Source organism: Enoplosus armatus, chromosome 13 (genome assembly GCF_043641665.1).
Source record: "Enoplosus armatus isolate fEnoArm2 chromosome 13, fEnoArm2.hap1, whole genome shotgun sequence".
In the NCBI taxonomy this organism is placed as follows: domain Eukaryota; kingdom Metazoa; phylum Chordata; class Actinopteri; order Centrarchiformes; family Enoplosidae; genus Enoplosus; species Enoplosus armatus.
Genome location: NC_092192.1, coordinates 10,480,934 through 10,499,745, shown reverse-complemented (window position 1 = coordinate 10,499,745; position 18,812 = coordinate 10,480,934). Strand labels below are relative to the sequence as shown.

General features: G+C 39.7%; 2 protein-coding genes across 2 annotated transcripts; both read left to right on the top strand.

Annotated features, from left to right (window-relative positions):
• Positions 1–1,072: 1,072 nt before the first annotated feature.
• aldh3a2b (aldehyde dehydrogenase 3 family, member A2b) lies at positions 1,073–12,345 on the top strand. The gene is made up of 11 exons (XM_070917133.1): positions 1,073–1,115; positions 2,683–2,845; positions 3,438–3,669; positions 7,036–7,121; positions 7,735–7,943; positions 8,079–8,196; positions 8,475–8,616; positions 8,780–8,946; positions 9,057–9,156; positions 10,004–10,242; positions 11,565–12,345. The coding sequence occupies exons 2-11, from the start codon at positions 2,684–2,686 to the stop codon at positions 11,577–11,579; spliced, it is 1,470 nt and encodes a 489-aa protein (XP_070773234.1). The 5' UTR covers positions 1,073–1,115; position 2,683; the 3' UTR covers positions 11,580–12,345.
• Positions 12,346–13,010: 665 nt separating this feature from the next.
• Positions 13,011–18,382, top strand: ca4c (carbonic anhydrase IV c). Its single transcript, XM_070918099.1, has 8 exons — positions 13,011–13,164; positions 16,607–16,654; positions 16,791–16,955; positions 17,079–17,224; positions 17,372–17,464; positions 17,552–17,618; positions 17,751–17,914; positions 18,194–18,382. Exons 1-8 carry the CDS (start codon positions 13,011–13,013, stop codon positions 18,380–18,382), a joined length of 1,026 nt encoding a protein of 341 aa, XP_070774200.1.
• The last annotated feature ends 430 nt before the right edge of the window (positions 18,383–18,812 follow it).

Here is an 18,812-nt window from a genome sequence, read left to right as displayed (position 1 = left end):
TTTTTAATATTTTTTAAGACAGCTCTGGTGGAGCTCAGGATTTATCAGGAGGACGGCTGCTTTACTCCATAAAAATGTCCCTGTATGAACCTGGACTGTGTGTGTAAGACCGTTTGGATGTGTAGAACACAGAACATTAATCAACATTAGATCCTGACCGATCCTGTCAGCGTGTCCGGACCTTTAAATAATCAATGAAGTTAAGCTGCTGTACCTGGTGCGTAAATGCGCACAGCGTCTCTCATCGTTTCTGCCGCGGTGAGATCGCAGCATTTAATAAAGTGAAAAAACAACAACACATTCACTGCCAAATGTGTATGTATTTCCCTGCACAGTCAAGAATGGAAAATCAAGGTGCTTCTCATTGAAATGATATCGTTTACTTGATGGAATAGAGTGTAAGGACGCAGCTTTCTTTAAATTCTGCTGCTTTGTGTTTTTTCATGAACTGACCGGTACTGAATCCACAGTGGCTGTAGGCTATAATGAATGCACGAGGGATATGTCGCATGTGCGATTTCTGACACTAACACTGTGTCTGGATGCATGTTTAGTTGCCACTTTCTGCAACAAAATATAACTAACAGTGGCTGTGGAGCCAATGCGCCTGCATGTAGCTTAAAAGACACTTTTTGTCTGTACTGTTGTGTGCGGCGTTTACACACTGCTGCTCGGTTGGATAGGCAGTGTTTTACTGTTGTTGCCTTTGTGATGCAGAACGTTGCAAAGTAAACTGGTCGCTTGTGTTTCATGTAGTCTACGTCTGTTCTTTTTTCTTCTTCTAACTTTTCTTACATTTTTCAGGGAAAAGATGGCCCACCCACTTTTGTATTGGCAAACCCAAAATCGATTCTGCCTACGCCACGGATGGGGAGATATTTCATGCTGGACAAAAAGTGGTGGACCAACTGGCAAACAATTGGCATCTACGTAGCCACGATGCTAGCAGTGGCTACAAGCTAATCTGTTGGCAATTTGGTCCTGCCCCTGCGGGGGTGTGACCTAACAGGGAGGAAGAGCCGTGTTTCTCTGCCGCTATCATTACTCAGCATCGCTGTCTCACCGTTCACACCGAGGGGAATCTCAAGACATTAACCACAACCGAAATAAATCAGGTAGGAACGAAGGAAAATCAACGTGTGCAATTGTGGAAAGGTCGAGAAACGAACTGCTAAACAATATTTGTAAAGAAAAACAGCCCTGTTTGTTATAAGAATAACAATCCACCCGTGTGACAGATTAGGAAGACATTGTGTGAAAACTAGAATAGTTAAGGTTCATTTACAAATGTATATAATCGTCTGCTACCAAGCATACCGTTAAGTAAGTTAGCCTAGGATCTACCGGACATCATTCGGTTTGTTGTACCTGTGTGTAAACGGTCACTGTGCAACGGTCGTGTCTCATTCATAACTGCGCCTTCTACTCTGACCCTGTAGACAAATATTTCATGGAGGTTTCCTATTTCAACACATTCACGGTTTTCTATAAACACCGCAGACAACAAACAGGCTGCCGTAGGGCGGGGGGTCATTTAAACTGCATCACCGTTGCCAGATCAATAAAGAAAGTTTACTAAGCTTAGATGAACCGGTTCGCTTCAAACACTGCGTCCGGTGGTTTAACTGCTTTTATGAAACAGTAATGTACATTTGGATTTAGTGGAGTAAGTATACAGATCACAACCACAATGTAAAAATACCATAACAACATTGAAAATGTTACTTAAAAGTGTGTAAGTATAATCAGGAAAATGTACTCAAAGTATCAAAAGTAAAAGTACTCAATGCAGAAAAATGGCCCCTGTGACTGCAATACTTTTATATGTTATATCATTAGATTATTATTACTCATGTATTAATAACATCAGGATTTTACTGTTGTAGGTGGAGCTCATTTGTAACTGTTTTGTATCGGACTGCAACTACTGATTATTTTCATTATGGATTAATCTGCTCATTGTTTTCTCCATTTATCGATTGATTGTTTGGTTTGTATAACTTAGAAAGAAAATAGTGAGAAATCCCATCGCAATTACCCAGAGCCCAAAGTGACTGGAGGAGCCTAAATGCAATTTATTGATATAGGTTAAAAAAAAAAAGTAAGTGATAACTTAAGTTCATTTAAAAACAGTAAAACTACAGTAATTTAAGTTAATTGATTTAGAAGGAATTAGAAAGACTCTTTACAGGTATTTTCAGTTCATATGTGCAATAATGTAATTATTAACCCATTTAAATTGTTTGTGGATTATTTAAAGTGGATGAAAATGTCATTTATGTGATATTTGTAATGTTTGAAAGTGGGTAACTGTTTGGTGCTTTCAAGTAACTACGCACCTTTAATTGCTTAATTGATGCTCCCTTGAGGGGGGAGGGGTGGGGTAACCTGAGGGGTCAGTCAGGCAGGCGGAGAGTGGAGCCACACTGTTTTTTGACCTGGTTTGTTGGAAATGTCACTATCTGTAACCAGCTGGATGAGTTCCTCAAAACAAGAATTACTAATATATTCATACCAGACTGGTGTAACACTGGTGTAATTCTTTGGAAGTGAACCAAAACTGAAGTATGTGGCCTGTAGCCAATCACATGACAATTAAACAGCTGTAGTACACAGTGTACTACAAAAGAATACTTTCACACAAGAAATCAAAATCAGTCTTTTTTATCTTTTTTTCCCCAGGATGTCCCGGGAGCAGCAGGCAGTGGCTCGTGCCAGGAAAGCCTTTGAAACAGGCAGGTCCAGATGTTTAGAGTACCGGATCTACCAGCTGAAGAACCTACAGAAGTTATTCACTGAAAGGCATAAAGAGATTTCAGATGCCATTAAGAAAGATCTCAATAAGGTGAGTAGTGAGGGCCTCGTGGCCCTAATTTAATACCGATACCAGGTCTCAAACAAGCTTGACAGTCTGCGTCTGTTCTCGGACAAAACAAAGGCTGGGAATAAAACTAATAAGAGTCAGTTCTGAGTCTGTTGGTTCAGACCTTTGGATTTCTTAGTTTAACAAGTTAATTTTATTATTTCCACTATTGTCCCTGGTGTTTACACAGTTCACCAATCTTTATCAAGACAAAGACTGGCATTCAATGTCTAACATTATATAATAGAAAATATGAACTAAATAACTAGAAAACTGAATCATATGAACAAATAGTTGATAAAAAAGCTGAAGAAGTCAGAAGTATCACAGACACCCCAAAAGTAAATCACAAACGAAACAAGTTAAAGATGCAAATATTAATGAAGTAGAAGGTAGATTATAAAACATATTAAGATCTCCACAAAGGAAGGGATTAAAGGTGACAGTAACATTAATTTGGAACACCAGGTGGAGTCAAGCTCAGAAATTTGGGTTTGCAAGAAAACACAGCGAAAAAAGACCAAAAAAGAGCATCAGCTACAAACAAGTCCAATGTCATTGTCTACATCCCCAGAGCGAGGTGGGGACCCAGCTGTACGAGACTCTGGGTCTGGAGGGAGAGATCAGCCTGGCCATCCGGAAGCTGAAGGAGTGGGCGGCCCCTCGGCCCGTGGAAAAGAACCTGCTGACCCTCTCGGACACAGTCTACATTAAGCCAGAGCCGCTGGGAGTGGTGCTTATAATCGGGGCCTGGAACTACCCCTGGGCTGTCACCATCCAGCCGCTCATTGGGGCCATCGCCGCTGGTACTGTAGCATGTTGTGTATGTATGTGTGTGTGTGTGTGTGTGTGGGGGGGGGGGGGGGGGGGGCTGGGCTGGGTGAAAGGGCGGTGTGTGCATCTACATGTGTGTGATATATAACGAGGTCAGCATTCACATATCCCCCTGTGATGAACTTTGGGGTGGGATCTACCTGCACAATATCTCAGACGCCACTGGTTCAGTTTTGAAACATTGATGCAAGACTTGTCCATGTAGCAAATCCCACCGAAAGATGGTCTGACACTTGACTGATGATTTCCAATTTATAACAAATCTCAAAAACCACTGTAAGAGCTGGTTACAGAACACAAAACAACAAATACAGCATGTCAGTCACCTTTCCATACGTTTTTAGATTATTACAACCTAGCACACATTAAGCTAACACTAAGTTAAATAAACAAACGGTTAAGAAGACTTATTACAGTTCAAAATTAATTCAAAACACAAACAACCTTTGAATATCACCATATTATAACAGACACTAACCTTGTGCCTCTTCGGGGGGGTGCTAATACATCAAACTTTTCACTCGAAGTGCCTTAATTTTGCCTTGGCGGAACTTCCTGTACATTTTCAAAATAAAAGCCCTTTTACACCAAACAGGAAGTAAGACAATATGTGCTTACACAGGCAAGAATATGTAATAAAAGCAACTAAAATATTAACTGGGCTATCTTTTTTCTAGGGCTAAAACATAAAGTGGGTTATTTACAGTCCACACAAGCAATTTTCAATATTACACAAAACAACATAAGTTGTCACAATGTAGAATGTCTGGAAGATGTAAAAGAGTTTGCTGTGCGCAATATCACGCACATGCTTAGAAGCACCATAAAGCTCATATCTGTTAATCAGTTAACAAACATGCAGAAACCACTACAACTCTGTCTCATTTTTGGAGGCAGTGTGTATATTTACTTATTTCTTATTCTTTTATTGTTCAGTCATGTTCAGTTTCCTTGTCTCGTGATCGTAACCTCTCCAGTTCCTTTTTTAACCAGGCATTACCAAACATTATTTTCGCTCTGTCAGCTTGTGATGGTCAAAGGCCACTCTGGTGCACTCTGTACTTCCAGATTGGCAATAGATTCAGAATTAATGAGTGTCCCATGTGTGTCAATTGTCACATGCAGGCGATCGTGTATTTTTTGTATCCTTATGCGTGCATTTTGGTGTGCTTGCACGTGTGAACATACATGCCTCAACTCTGTGCGTTGCCCCTATCACCGATGGCTCAAAAGACAAGCTTAATCTGAGTGAATCACTCAGCTCCAAGATAATGAGTGAACTCATGAATAATTCATTCCTGTCTCAAAAGCAGCCCTTAAATGGCCACCCTGCGCTTGTATAGAGGCTCTAAATCAAGTGTTTTGGCTCGGGTCTGATCACTCTGTGATGCAAACCTCATGGTGGAGTGTTTGTTTGTGACTGTTTAGCATGACACTGCAGTATTTACATCTTTTGTTTATTACTTTTCCTCAGTGATAGTTTTACATATTAGTGCTAGGAGAGCTGCTACAGGTAGACATCTCATTTGCATTTAGATAAAACCTGTTTAAACTCAAACACATTGCTGGAGGACTTAAATGAGTCCCGTCAGGCTGCAGCCCATGCAGTAAGTGTTTGCACAACAAGGACTTTATCCTTTGCTCCAGTATTATCAGATCTTACACCAACAGTCATATCACAAGTCACAGGGTCACAAGTCTTTTCTCTTGATTTGTTGGCTGAAATCAAACTCAAAGTGTAGGTCAAAGGCAGCTGTCCACACCTTCACCAGACAAAAGTATTTAGATTTAGCAAATGTAATGATTTTAAATATAGACACTTGCTGTATAAACCAGGTCCTGAAAGCAGTGAAGCAAAATCAATTTATTTGAATGAATAAAACACTACCTGAGTTTATTCAGGTGGCATGGTGAAAAGGTTTATGAGAGTTGAGAGCAGAGAAAAGCAGAATGTAACTTCTGATAATGTTGGCCAGTTGTAGCATTTGTTTGATAACCAATCAACAACAGGACAAAGAGGCACTGTGAGTGCACAAGTTAATTTTTTCTTCACAAGTAGCACTTCCTTATCAGACAGTCTGAAATAGCAAAGTATGGAAATGTTGTCTGATATGTTATGAATTGACAATTCATTTTCAAGTAAAATGCTGTAATTTCAGCAAAACTAAACTGATAGATCTCAGCAAAGCAGATAGCCATAAACAACTGACGTAATCCGCTGCAATAAGTAGGCAATACATATGCCCCCATAGAAAAAGAACCCTCGTATATACACTACATGTATCTAGCTGGTGAACATAGTGGAGCATTTAACAGCTAAAGAGCCAGATGTTTCCCTCGGGTGTTGGTAGGGACCAAAAGCAGAGCTAAAAGAGGGTGAATATTAGACTTTAGATATTCATCAGGTGGCCATGTAACATGACTCCAGCTGAATGCTAATGGTGCTAGATGTGTAAATAAGAAACTGTTTGCTAACAAGTTCACCATATCAACTTAAAAGGTGATGATGTGTCAATGCGTTCACAGCTAGTTTCCGCTGCCACCAAGTGGTCAAAGTTATTGCAGGTTTAAATGAAGGTATAGTGGAAGAAAACAAGACTATGGGAAACAAGTGAGTGACAACTGGTAATTTTAGAGGAAAGGAGAAATAAACGAGACTTTTAAGAGTTTTACTTTTAAGTGTTACCAAATATTCTGAACTCAAGGCTCACTTACTAGCAGTCAACTTTATTTCAAAGCTTTTTTCGGTAAATGGAACTTGCGCAGGTGTCATCACATGACATAAAGACAGAGGTCACGTGATAACAGGAAGTTGTATACCAATGGGAGAATGTGATTACAATTATGTTATTCAATTATATATATTAGTCTGCATGACAAAACAGATTATGTAACAGCTAATGCATGAAAAACTGAACTTTAGGATGGAGGCTGAAGCGACACATGACACCTTTATTGAAGGCCAATTTTAGGCTTTCATTTTACACACATGATTTCCGACAGTTGCAAGACTTGTCCAGATGTTTCCCCCATATTTGTCATTAGCAACACTAAAATATCACAAAAGTATCATAAAAGACTAAGCTTTTCCATTAATAATTAGTTTTTTTGCACACTATTATTTATAGATATACAAATGGTGAATGTAGAGCATGCCTACTACTCCCTATGAGACCACACTACTGCCATGAACAGAAGCACATTTCATGTTAGATTTGTGCTGACTCACTGGAAACTGGACAAACAGAATCAAAGATATGTATATAATAGTTTTGTACTTCATGAACCATGTCTTTCTCTCTTGTAAAATCTGCTGCTCTTGTCATTTACCTGTCCAGGTAATGCTGCTGTGGTCAAACCCTCTGAGGTCTGTGTTCACACTGCAAAGGTCATGGAGGACCTGCTGCCACTTTACATCGACAAAGTAAGAATGGGTCTCATAACATCCACATGATACGTATCTGAGGATTCATGGAAGTGAAACAAGACATTGTTATTGTTCATGAAATGTAAGAATACTGTTGTTTCTTAAGCAGATACATAACTGACACTGAACAGGCAAAAAAAGTCTTTGCAGGGTTGAACATTTTAACCCTCCCCGCTCACCAAATGAGGATAATAACGGCAGCCTTCAGTTCCAGAAAGATTAACATTCTTGACATTTACACTTTCTCAAACAGGATTAGTTCTTCTCTCAACAAAAACACAGATTTAGGGCCGTGTAGTCCACATTACATTTGCTTTTTTCTGCTGGCTCCATGTGTACTGACACAGTATATCAGGCAAACCTTGCATACAAAGGTTCATAACAGGTAACGTGTTTAATTGGCTCTTTTAATGTCCAAATAAACAGCAACCAGTTTCATTTTCATCTCTATGCAGGTTATCTACAAAACCAAAAAATAACCAAACAAAATTGTAATAAAATGCATATCACAAGACTTAACTAAAACTGCCTCTGTGCTACAAAGACATGTAACACGTTGCTTCAGTAACTACACAAACTGAATGTGTGTTTCTACCCTGTGTGTCTGTAGGAGCTGTACCCTGTAGTAACCGGAGGAGTGCCAGAGACCCAGGAGCTGCTGCGCCAGAGGTTTGACCACATCTTCTACACCGGCAACAGCGTGGTGGGCAAAGTGATCATGGAGGCTGCTGCCAAACACCTGACACCTGTCACCCTGGAGCTGGGCGGCAAGAGCCCCTGCTACATTGACAAGAACTGCGACATAAGCATAGCCTGCAGGTCAGAACAACGACTGAATGTGGTTTGGATTAATGTTTTTTCTCAATTTATTTCTTTAACACACAATCCAGTCTCTATTGTACTGTAGCTGTTCCTTCCTGAGACCCACCTGTTAACACTTCCTTGACTTTGTAGGCGTGTCGCCTGGGGAAAATACACTAACTGTGGTCAGACTTGCATCGCCCCAGACTACATCCTTTGTGAGCCCAGCATCCAGGACCGGGTCATCGAAGAAGTCAAGAAGTCCATTAAGGTACTGAAGACCTGAAAACACACTAAGGAGAAGTCATGATCCATTTATTCCATTGTAAACTTAAAAAACAGGTGGTAGGAGAGACCTGTCTCCTAATAAGCACAACTGGGGAGATTCTGGCGGTGGTTTATGCAACCACTCTCCAATACTCTTGACTTCTTGTTTCAGAATCAGAATCAGAATCAGATTCTGATTCAAAAAACTGGAGAAACAAAAGAAGAATCCCACATAGATTTACAAGATTATTTGTGTAGTTATGAGATTGTTTCCTCTGGCAGGAGTTTTACACAGACAACCCAAAGTCCTGCCCTGACTATGGACGCATCATCAACCAGCGCCACTTCAAGAGGATAATGACCATGTTGGTAGACAGCACCATCGCTGTAGGAGGAGATAATGATGAGTCAGACTGCTACATAGGTAATCCTTCTGACAGCCACAAACTCGTCACATAAAAATCAATCAGGACTACCTGAGTAGAGTTTAGTGGGAGCTTTTTTGTGGTTTTCATACAGGCAATTACACAAATTGACAAACTATAAAAACATGCATGTGATAAATAGTGTTTCTGTGTTGTTTTTAGCTCCCACAGTTCTGCGTGACGTGAAGCCAGAGGCGAAGGTGATGCAGGAGGAGATATTTGGACCTCTGCTTCCTATCTTGACGGTCAGCGGCCTGGATGAAGCCATCAAGTTTATCAATAAGGGAGAAAAGCCCCTGGCTCTGTACGTCTTCACGCCAGATAACAAGGTATCTAACTGCTGTTAACTACACAGCAGAGTAGTTAACAGATGCAGGCCTCTACATGTACAGTATGTAGATTCAGACTCATGGGCATAACGTGAATCTTCTCTCTGAAGGTGGTAAAGAGAATGACAGACGAGACCTCCAGCGGAGGACTGCTGGCCAACGACTGTCTTGTGCACTTTTCCGTCAGCTCTCTTCCTTTCGGAGGAGTGGGTGAGTACACACAGCGGCGATTCTTTCAGAAATTGTACTTCAAACAAGAGTTCACTTAACTCTCTCTGTGGCTTATTCACTCTTTGGTGAACTCACCTCTTCACTCACTCAGTACTACTTTCTACTACTTCTGCTACTACTCTTTAAAGGGGCAGGTGTTCAAATGAGTAACTGGGAACATAGCAAAGGATTATGTAGGCCTTGCAGAGTGGCATAGGGTGCCCTCGAGTGTGACATTATGGCAAAAATAAACTGTCCCATTAGGGCACAAACATACCAGGTTGAATAAAGGTTTGAAGGTTCCCTGTGCACAGTGTTAAAGCCCAATAAATACATGTATACAGTGCTTCACTGATAAACCATGTCTTAAAGAATGCTTAACTTTAGACCGATTTCACACCTTTCAGACATCTGGTACTGGTTTTCATTTATTTCAATTTTATATGAAAATCTTGCAAAGACTTGAACTTGCTGGAGATAATGAATCCATCACAGTGAACATATGTTTTATAGTTTTGTTATTTGTCAGTGTTCAGTGTTACCATCATGTGTTAATCCAACTGTTTTGAAACCTCTTCCTTGTTGGTGTGTTCAAGACAATCCTGACATTAGAGATTTTAGAGTTGACAGTCAAATGAGCCTGAGTAACCTCTGTAATACAAGAAACCAGATTTGATCGTTCTTTCACTTGACTTCTTGTCTGTTTTAAGGTTGATACAGCAGTAATTAACATTTTTTTATTACCTGAGTGAGACTGTGCTCAGCGTTATTTGCTGATTGCGTTGATTTAAAGCCATCAAACTAGAGGCCAATATGTCAAACCATCTCCCTGTGTTATCACATACAGGAAACAGTGGTATGGGTTGCTACCACGGCAAGTTCAGCTTTGACCAGCTGAGCCACCTGCGTAGTTGTCTCATCAAACAACTGAATATGGAGGGGGTGAACAGCATGCGGTACCCGCCTCACACACCCAAGAAGCTGGGCTGGGCACGCTTCTTCATCCTGAAGACCGTAAACCTGGGCTGGATTGGGCGGATGGTGCTCTTAGCCGTCCTGGCTGTGGTGGCTGCTGTTGTGCTGCAGGTGAGTCACAGAGGAGGAGAGAAGCACCACTACAAAGTGCCGAACAGACAAAAGCATGTTTGCATTGTGTGTCATGGGGAAGCAAAGCTGGAAGAAAAACCAAGCATCAGTTTTGAGATAACTGGAAAGCTTTGAATGCCAGTAATCAACTACTTGTCCATTTTGCAGATTCTAAGTGCTCCTGGTTTAATTTCAGTGGTGGCCTGTACCCAAGTATATTTACTCAAGTACCGTACTTAAGACAAATTTGAGGTACTTTTTTTTTGAGTATTTCCATTTTATGCTACTTAATATTTCTACTCCACTACATGTCAGAGGCAAATATTGTTGTTTTTACTCCACTACATTTGTCTGATAGATTTCAGTATGTCATACCCTTCCTGTCCAGTGAAAACCATGTATCTCCAAATATGGTGATTTTTAATTAGATTTTTTTCTGATAAACTGAAGAATGAGGTGTTCCTTTATTGATTGAGATAATTTTCCTACTTCTTCAACTAAATTAACCATTTAAAACCTTCCTTGGATTAGCTGGAAAACGCATCGTCACAAAGCTGAAAACAGAGCTGTTTTCCTGCAGAATGAGTACTTTTACTTTTGATACTTTACTGATAACACATTTTGAGGATAATACTTACATACTTTTACTTAAGGTTTTGAATGCAGGGCTTTTACTTTTAGTGGAGTATTTTCACAACGTGGTATTACTACTTTTACATTACCACTGTATAATTTATGAATCCATAAAAACATGGGAAGGACAGCCCTCCCTTCCTAATCAACCAACACTGATTACAAAACCCAGGAAATTGTTGTTTATTGAAGGTAAACAAGAAAGATGACAAGCAGCCAATTACTGCATAAAATGTAGGTGTGGCCTATTTTTTGCAGCCTGTAAACAAAAATGTACATATCCTTAAAGGTAGAATGCACTTTTTACCTCACAATACATTAACAAAACTTATTTTAATCGTTTGGGAGCATTTTGAAACTGTGAAACTAACCTTGTAATTTTTGTTTACACCACCTTGCCTTCTCCTCTTTTACTGGTACATTGTCCCCTTTTGTGGCACGTTTCCACCACCAAAAATATGCATAACCATTTCCTACAGCTGGCAGAAATGCACCTCTGCACTTGAGCACGACACAGGGTGGGTCCCTGTCCTGTTTGTATTAATACACAGCTCTACAGCACCACCACTGGGCAGAAACGTCACAGTTTACCTTTGAGATGCTTGTCAATCATTTTGCAAGCAGTGTGAATTCAGAGGAAGAGAGAGATTAAAGAGAAGTGATTAACTGAAGGATATATTTTATTTCAGAATTATCTCCTTTGAAGACATCCCGCAGCTTCCCAGACAACAAGTCTGTAATGTCCTTGACTCTGAGGACCAGAGAGAAGAGCAGCATGAACGTCCTCCCATTTCATCAACAAGTTTCTGTATAAATCAGATCAACATCAGGGAATGTTCTCAGTGTTGCCTTAATCCATTTTACATTTCAATAACGGTGTCCGAAGTTTCATGTAGCTCATGTAGAAAGCATCTTATTTTCATGAAGGTAATTTTTTAACCCTTTCGATTAAATACACTTTATGCTATGATATACAATATAATGCTGTGATTTTGCAATGAAGTAACCAAATGTGTAAAGCTACCATACGACATTCAGTATGATGTCAGTTGTTTTTTTTTTCATTTTACTGTGATATGAAGACTAAGGAACTAAATTTGTTTTAGTAAAATTTAACTAACCTGCATATTCTTAATGAAACAGTTTTTATTGTGTAGGAGTTACCTTCAGTTTGTTTTGTGTCCATTTCATTTCAATGACGGATCAGCCATTAACTTGACGTTCTGCTTGAAGGTACTTCATCATTTCTGTCCAGTGTTAGTTTGTTATTTTTTCAGTGTGGGCCTGACCGCTGTCAGAGTCCTCTTTTAGGTGACTGTAGCCTGTTTGTATCATTTTCCCAAAACACCAGATGCCTGTAACAAATTTAAGCAACCTTAATTTTTAAACAAAAATAATTGCTAAATGTTTTTTTGTTTTTTTTCATCATACCTCAAGTTTTAAGGACTTGTAACTAATAGGTGAATACATGTGCATGTATTTCTATATTAGATTAATATTCAAATAAATATATTTCTACATGTATCAGTTAATGATTTGATAATTGTATTTCCTGGGCCGTGAAACTGACTCACATAACGCAGTTAATGTTATTCGTTACACCTTTTCCTAATGTAGCCTCGAGCAGTTGGTATCAAGCAGAGATGAGCAGAGAGCTACAGAGGTCTGGTAAACTCACTTATTTCCAACTCCACACCTCCAGATCTTTTCCATTTTCAAACTTGTAGTCTTCAGCACCAACCAACGCTGACTCAAGTGACATCACATGAGGCAATTTATCAGACTTCACACAGCTTCATTTGGAGCCACAGAAACGGAGACTTTGATGTGTAAAAGTGGAGTTCCCTTTTGATTTAGTAAGTAAGTAATCTTTCCATTGTGAATGCACTAAACATTCAAAACCTGGTTTGAACTTGCATGTGTGGGACTGTGACACAGCTTTTAGTCTGATGAAGGAGGCAAAGGCTGCTTCTATTTAGGTTCAACACAAAGGAAACTAACTGGAAATAACACCACAGTATCTGAGAATTTGTCACCAGGTGTCTGACTTTCCTCGTTCAGACACCTGACAACTCTCTCTTTGTTGTACACACACACACACACACACACACATACACACACCTTTTGTCACACTCATGACCGTCTCCCTCCCACCTTCAAATGCAGCTCAGAGTCAGTATGTGAAGGCAGCTGAAATTAGTCTGTCAGGATCTCGTCTGGTCTCTGTGCTGATCATGGATTTTTCTGTCTACCTCCTGACTCTGCTATCTCTCCTCTCTCAGTGCACAGGTAGGACACATACACATACACACACGTACACACACACACACACACACACACACACACAAACTTACAGTACTAGTACTTAAAACTGCATACAAAAAGCTATGTATGCTTGGGTTCAGTTTGGCCTAGTTTACACCTTGCCCACAAATTCTTTTAATTTAATTTTAAATAACTTGACAAATTATTATTTCAGATGAACATTAAAAGTATTATGTTGGAGCTGAAAATATTGCAGTATTTCGTTAAGATAAATTACAGTTACTTCAAAAAACTTTTACAGCTAGAGAACTTAATTAAAGGCAGTAATACTCCTGGGGTAAGAGAGGGATCACAAGATAATTAATGGTTGAAAAGCAGGAAGAACATCTCTGCAACACAAAGGTGCATATTCTTACTGAATTTTCTCTTTCCATGTAAATTACTGGCTACTTTTTCTTCCCTCGGGACAATTCAAACAAAACAAGGACAACATTAGTTTTTGGTCACTGGTCACAACCGGTAGACACATACAATCAGTGATGATGTGTTTCAAGTAGGGCTGCAACTAACAATTATTTTCATTACTAATTAATAATCTGCTGATTATTATCTCAATAAATCGATTAACCTTTGGTCCATAAAACATCTGAAATTTTTAAAAAATACCTTTGAATGCCAGAGAAAGAAATTTAGAGCTCAACGTGACAAATGTCTGGTCCAAAACCCCAAAACATTTAATTTTTTATAATGTAAGACAAGCAAAAGCTTCCAGTTCTCCTAATTTATTATTGTACTTACTTAAACTTAAACGTACTTAAAAGATTAATCAAAATAGTTGCTGATTCATTTTCTGTCTATCAATTAATCGGTTAATCTTTCTTTAAAGTTTCAAGTAGACGTTTTAAAGTCATTTGGTCACAATTCACAAGAGTCACATGAGAAGAGTCATGAAGTCAGCAAACTGACTCACAGTTTCACAGCAATATGGATCTAAAGTTTGCTAATATCAGCTAACATTAGCCAACACAAGCTACTGGTCATACCAGACCACATAATGCTGTAGCAGTAAACTGAATTGAGCGACAGTGTTTTCTATTTCTCATGAGTTCAAATGATTGTTTGTAAGAGGGAGAATATGTTATTTCTTCTGTCAAAACTTACATTGTGTCTCTTTAAAGGCTAAAGAGGTTGGGAACCGCTGATTCAAGCAATTAATTTGTCTTTGATGCTGGTTTGTCATGTAATCAAAAAGGAAAGGAAAGGAAAAGAAAATGAATTTTAGAAATGAAAAATGCTGCACTTACAGTGGATTGTCTTAAGTTTGACTTTTCTGTACTGCTCAGTTTGGCACAGGTGTTTGAGCCAGGTGGAGCAAAGCCAACCTCCACCTGTGCATTGTTCTCAGTTGGTGAGAACTGTTGTCCCCTTTCAAAGAACGGCATTGTGGGAGGCAGCGGGGTTAATCTGTGTTCCTATATTAGCTAAATGGTTCTCTATAGTGCCTTTCATTCCCACCGCGGAGTCAGACACTGGAGTTTCATTCACATCAGCAACACAATACACGACCACAGCACAAGACTAAATGACTTCATCAGCACCTGTTGGATGGACGCGTTTAACGCAGCGGCGCAGAGGCAGTTAAGGAGTTGGATAAAGGTTTTCTGAGCCAGCGAGTCACTTCACACTGAACACAATCAGTGCAATCACAACCACACAACAACTCGCTTGTCTGAAAGACTAAAACTCTGTCTGTATCCCTTTAACTACAACTCACTGTGTTTGGTTTAGATGCAATAACTGGAATCAATAAAGGACAATGGCTTTTACTTGAACTAATTGGACGCCTTATTACAAGTGAAGTCTCTCCATTTATATTTTAAATGTCATATAAGTCAAAAATGGCATTTTAGCTTCCACTGTGATCATTGATTTAACAGGCATTATGATCACAGCTGTCATCTTTATCATATGCAGGCCTGTGTCTATTTTAACAGTGCAAATCAACATCTGATTGGCTAATGGCATTGGCTTTTTGAATGCTAATTGTGAGAAACAAGGAAAAATCTATTCCTAATGCTCCTAATGTTATGTACCAAGAGGCTTATATTATACAAACATTTGTTGTTAACAGTTTTTCTCCAACGATCTGACGCACTTCTGCCATCTTCAGTGATGAAAATTTCAAAATCCATTCAACTTTTGATGATTGTAGTTACATTACACAGAAAGCATGGTCTGCAGAGTCTTTCAGAGTCTTCTGCTCACAATATTCTCAGTCTTGTTCCCAAAGAGAAACGTATTTCTGTTGTTTCAACTGTTTGAAAATATGTAAACATATAAAACCTTTGAAGTCACACGTAAAGGGACACGCCGGGTGAGTTACCTGCTGTTTGCCCTGAAAATTGTAGCACAGAAAATAGGAAATGTAGCTTAGGAGTTTTACCAAACAAATCTAAGAAAATCAATGTTCTCCATTCCTCAATAAAAGTGAGACATTTTTTGTACATTTATAAGTATTTCTATCTAAGATGTCTGACCAGGGAGGATTTTACAATAGGTGTGATGTGGTCAGATGTAAATGACATGACATGAAAAACAGGACAGAAATGCAGTGTTTACTTCTAGTCTCAGTTTTGTTTATCGTCATTAAATGACTACAACTTGTGATTTGATGTGTAGAAGGTTGTTTTTCATTTTGCTTGTTGTTGTCCTTTTAGACACCAGGATGTGATTTTGTTGTTTGTGCATTTGCTGTTTTGCAAATGAGAACACGCTTTTTGTGGCATTTTGAAATAATAATAATTGAAAGAAATCCCCACAAAAGAACATGTTATAGATAATGGATAACATTTTTGTGTATTTAGCCTATTGTCACTACAATAGCTCTCTAGCTAGTTAAATTAAAGCAGTCTTTGTGGTTTCTTTTTAACCCTACATATAAAAAGTGGTCTCGTGTGGAAAATGCCTCGTCCCATCATCCTTTCCAGTGTTTGTGTAACCTCCAGTTGAACTGCGTCGAGCTCAGCACTGTGACTGCATGTAACAGCGGCTCAGGAGGTCACAGAGTCCTGTGACTGTAATACATCATTAATTTGTCATTGCTGACCATTGTGTGTCATGTTTTGTTTATATAAGCGCTATCAGAGAATGTATATTTAACTGATGAGCACAAGAAGGGCAACTGAAGGATGGGATTAGTAATGTGAGAATTAATAATTATCTTGGCTTATGCATGTCTGTGTGTGTGTGTGTTTTACCCGCTCTGATTTCTCAAGCTGCAGAGCACAAACACATTAGCAGATCAGCTAGTAAGATTGCTGACTGAGAAAAAAAAACCCACTGTGGTAAATAGAGCGTGAAAGTAAGAAGAATTAATACTTATTTATTAACTGGAGAAAGCCGTCTTGTACGAGGTATATTGTACAAATATACTGTGTCTGAACTGAGGACTGTGCTTTCTCTCCAGCTCAGTGGTGTTACCAGAGCCAGTACTCCTGTGATGACACATGCAGAGGTAAGACCTGGTGGAGAGAAACTTTTTAAGAGACAAATCCATGAATGGAAAGAACACACTTGACATATCCATCACAAGCCTGCTTGTAAGAAGAACAAGTGACGATGTTGTTGCTGTTGCTGTTTGTGTTGTTTAGACCCTAACCACTGGGCAGTTCAGTTTCCCAGCTGTGGAGGATTACGGCAATCACCAATTAACATTGTCACCAGCAAAGTGCACGTGAACAGCGCCCTGCCGCCCTTCGACTTTATCGGTCACACCAACACTATCAACATTACAGTGGAAAACAAAGGACACTCTGGTAATGCAGAGCCCACTTTATTGTTCTCTTCCCCTACAGATACATTTTTTTTGCCAGATGTTGAACACCTCTGGTTTGTTAATATACATCTGTATTAAGAGACTCTCTCTCTCTTCCCTACAGCTCACTTTGTTCTGCCGCAGTCAGTCCGACTGACCGGAGGAGCCCTGCCTGGTCACTACAGAGCCGCCCAGTTTCACTTCCACTGGGGAGGCAATGGGAGACCAGGATCAGAGCACACCATTGACGGAGAGAGGTTCCCCATGGAGGTACGTCACAAAGGCGCCAACATATCATTTGTTGCTATGGAAACAAAAGTCTTGTTTTTCAAAAATATTGTTTGTTAACAAAGGGGTCAGCATGCACTCCATACTATACATATACTACAACTCATTTAGCTGTGTTCTGGTTTCCAGCTGCATATAGTTCACATCAAGGAGCCGTACGGCTCCCTGGCAGAGGCAGAACATGATATGGCGGGGATAGCTCTGCTTGCCTTCCTGTTTGAGGTAATACCTTAAGATGTATTCATCTTCAAATTTCAATTAAAGACTATTTAGGCTCGTGCCATTATGTTGATGGTGTCTTCCTCTCAGGAAACAACAGACGATCATCCTCATTTGGACACAGTAATAACTGCTTTGGGCCGAGTACAAAACAATGGTATGAGCTTGGTTACTTAAATGTGAAGAACACAAAAGTATGACATAATGAACATTTTTATAGTATTAGGGCCGTTAGCCTTAGCCTTAACTTTGCTTCCAAACATTTCCCCTCCCTTGTTTCTGTGTTAAGGCAGCAGCACAGTTATCCCAAACTTTCGACTCAGTGACATCATCCCATCAGCGAAGGAGCTCCACAGTTACTATCGCTATGTGGGCTCCATGACCACTCCAGGATGTGAACAGGCAGTTGCCTGGACGATGTTTCACAGGACCCTGTCCATCAGCAGTCGACAGGTGAGCTACTATAGATTGAAGGCTCTGGGTCAGCACACTGGTAACAAACTAATTCTGGTTGTATTTCCTCAACCAGGAAGCCATTAAACTGCACCATCTTGAATCTTCAAACTGACGTTTGACATAGAATATAGATACAGGCTGGCCTTTTGAAGCCCTTTAAATGATTCATTAAATTACTTCTACATAACTTAAGAGATGTTATATCCCAATGCAAAATAAAACTTTTCTTAATAGATTTCCCTGTATAAACGTCCCTTCACCTCCTCTCCACTCCAGCTGGATGCAATAGCTCAGCAGTGTCGATTCTGGACGGGACAGCCCATGACTGACATCTTCAGACCTACGCAGCCTCTGGACGGCAGAGTTGTGTACAGGTCCAAGGCGAGTGCAGCTCAGTCGAGTGTGATCCACTTGTGGTTCGGTGTTTTCTCAGTTGTGCTCGGGACAATGCGTCTGATATACTGACTCAGCACATGAAAACACCTGATTTATCGACAAAAGCTACTGTATGTATTAAGGCAACTTTTACCTGTGTGATAGTGAAACAACAAACTGATTACGTTTATTCATTAGAAATGTTAACTGCATTTGCACATAAACTATGGCCCACTAAATTCCTCATGATTGCTGTGACAGTGAGATAAGTTAGTACGAGAAGTGAATGTTACTTTTTTTTGCTGTTGTTTTTTTCCCACAACCGTGAAGTGAGCCGGCTCTGTACGGGAGGCGGTGAGAAATGTTCACTTTCTTGTAACACCTTGACACATTTGTTTTGTTTAAGTGTTGGTACATTTATTCACACTTAATGCTCACTCACTTTCTACATTTATTTTAGAATATTAATTAAACTACCAGAGATGAAAGTGGTATTTTTGACCACGCTAGCAGCTCTAGG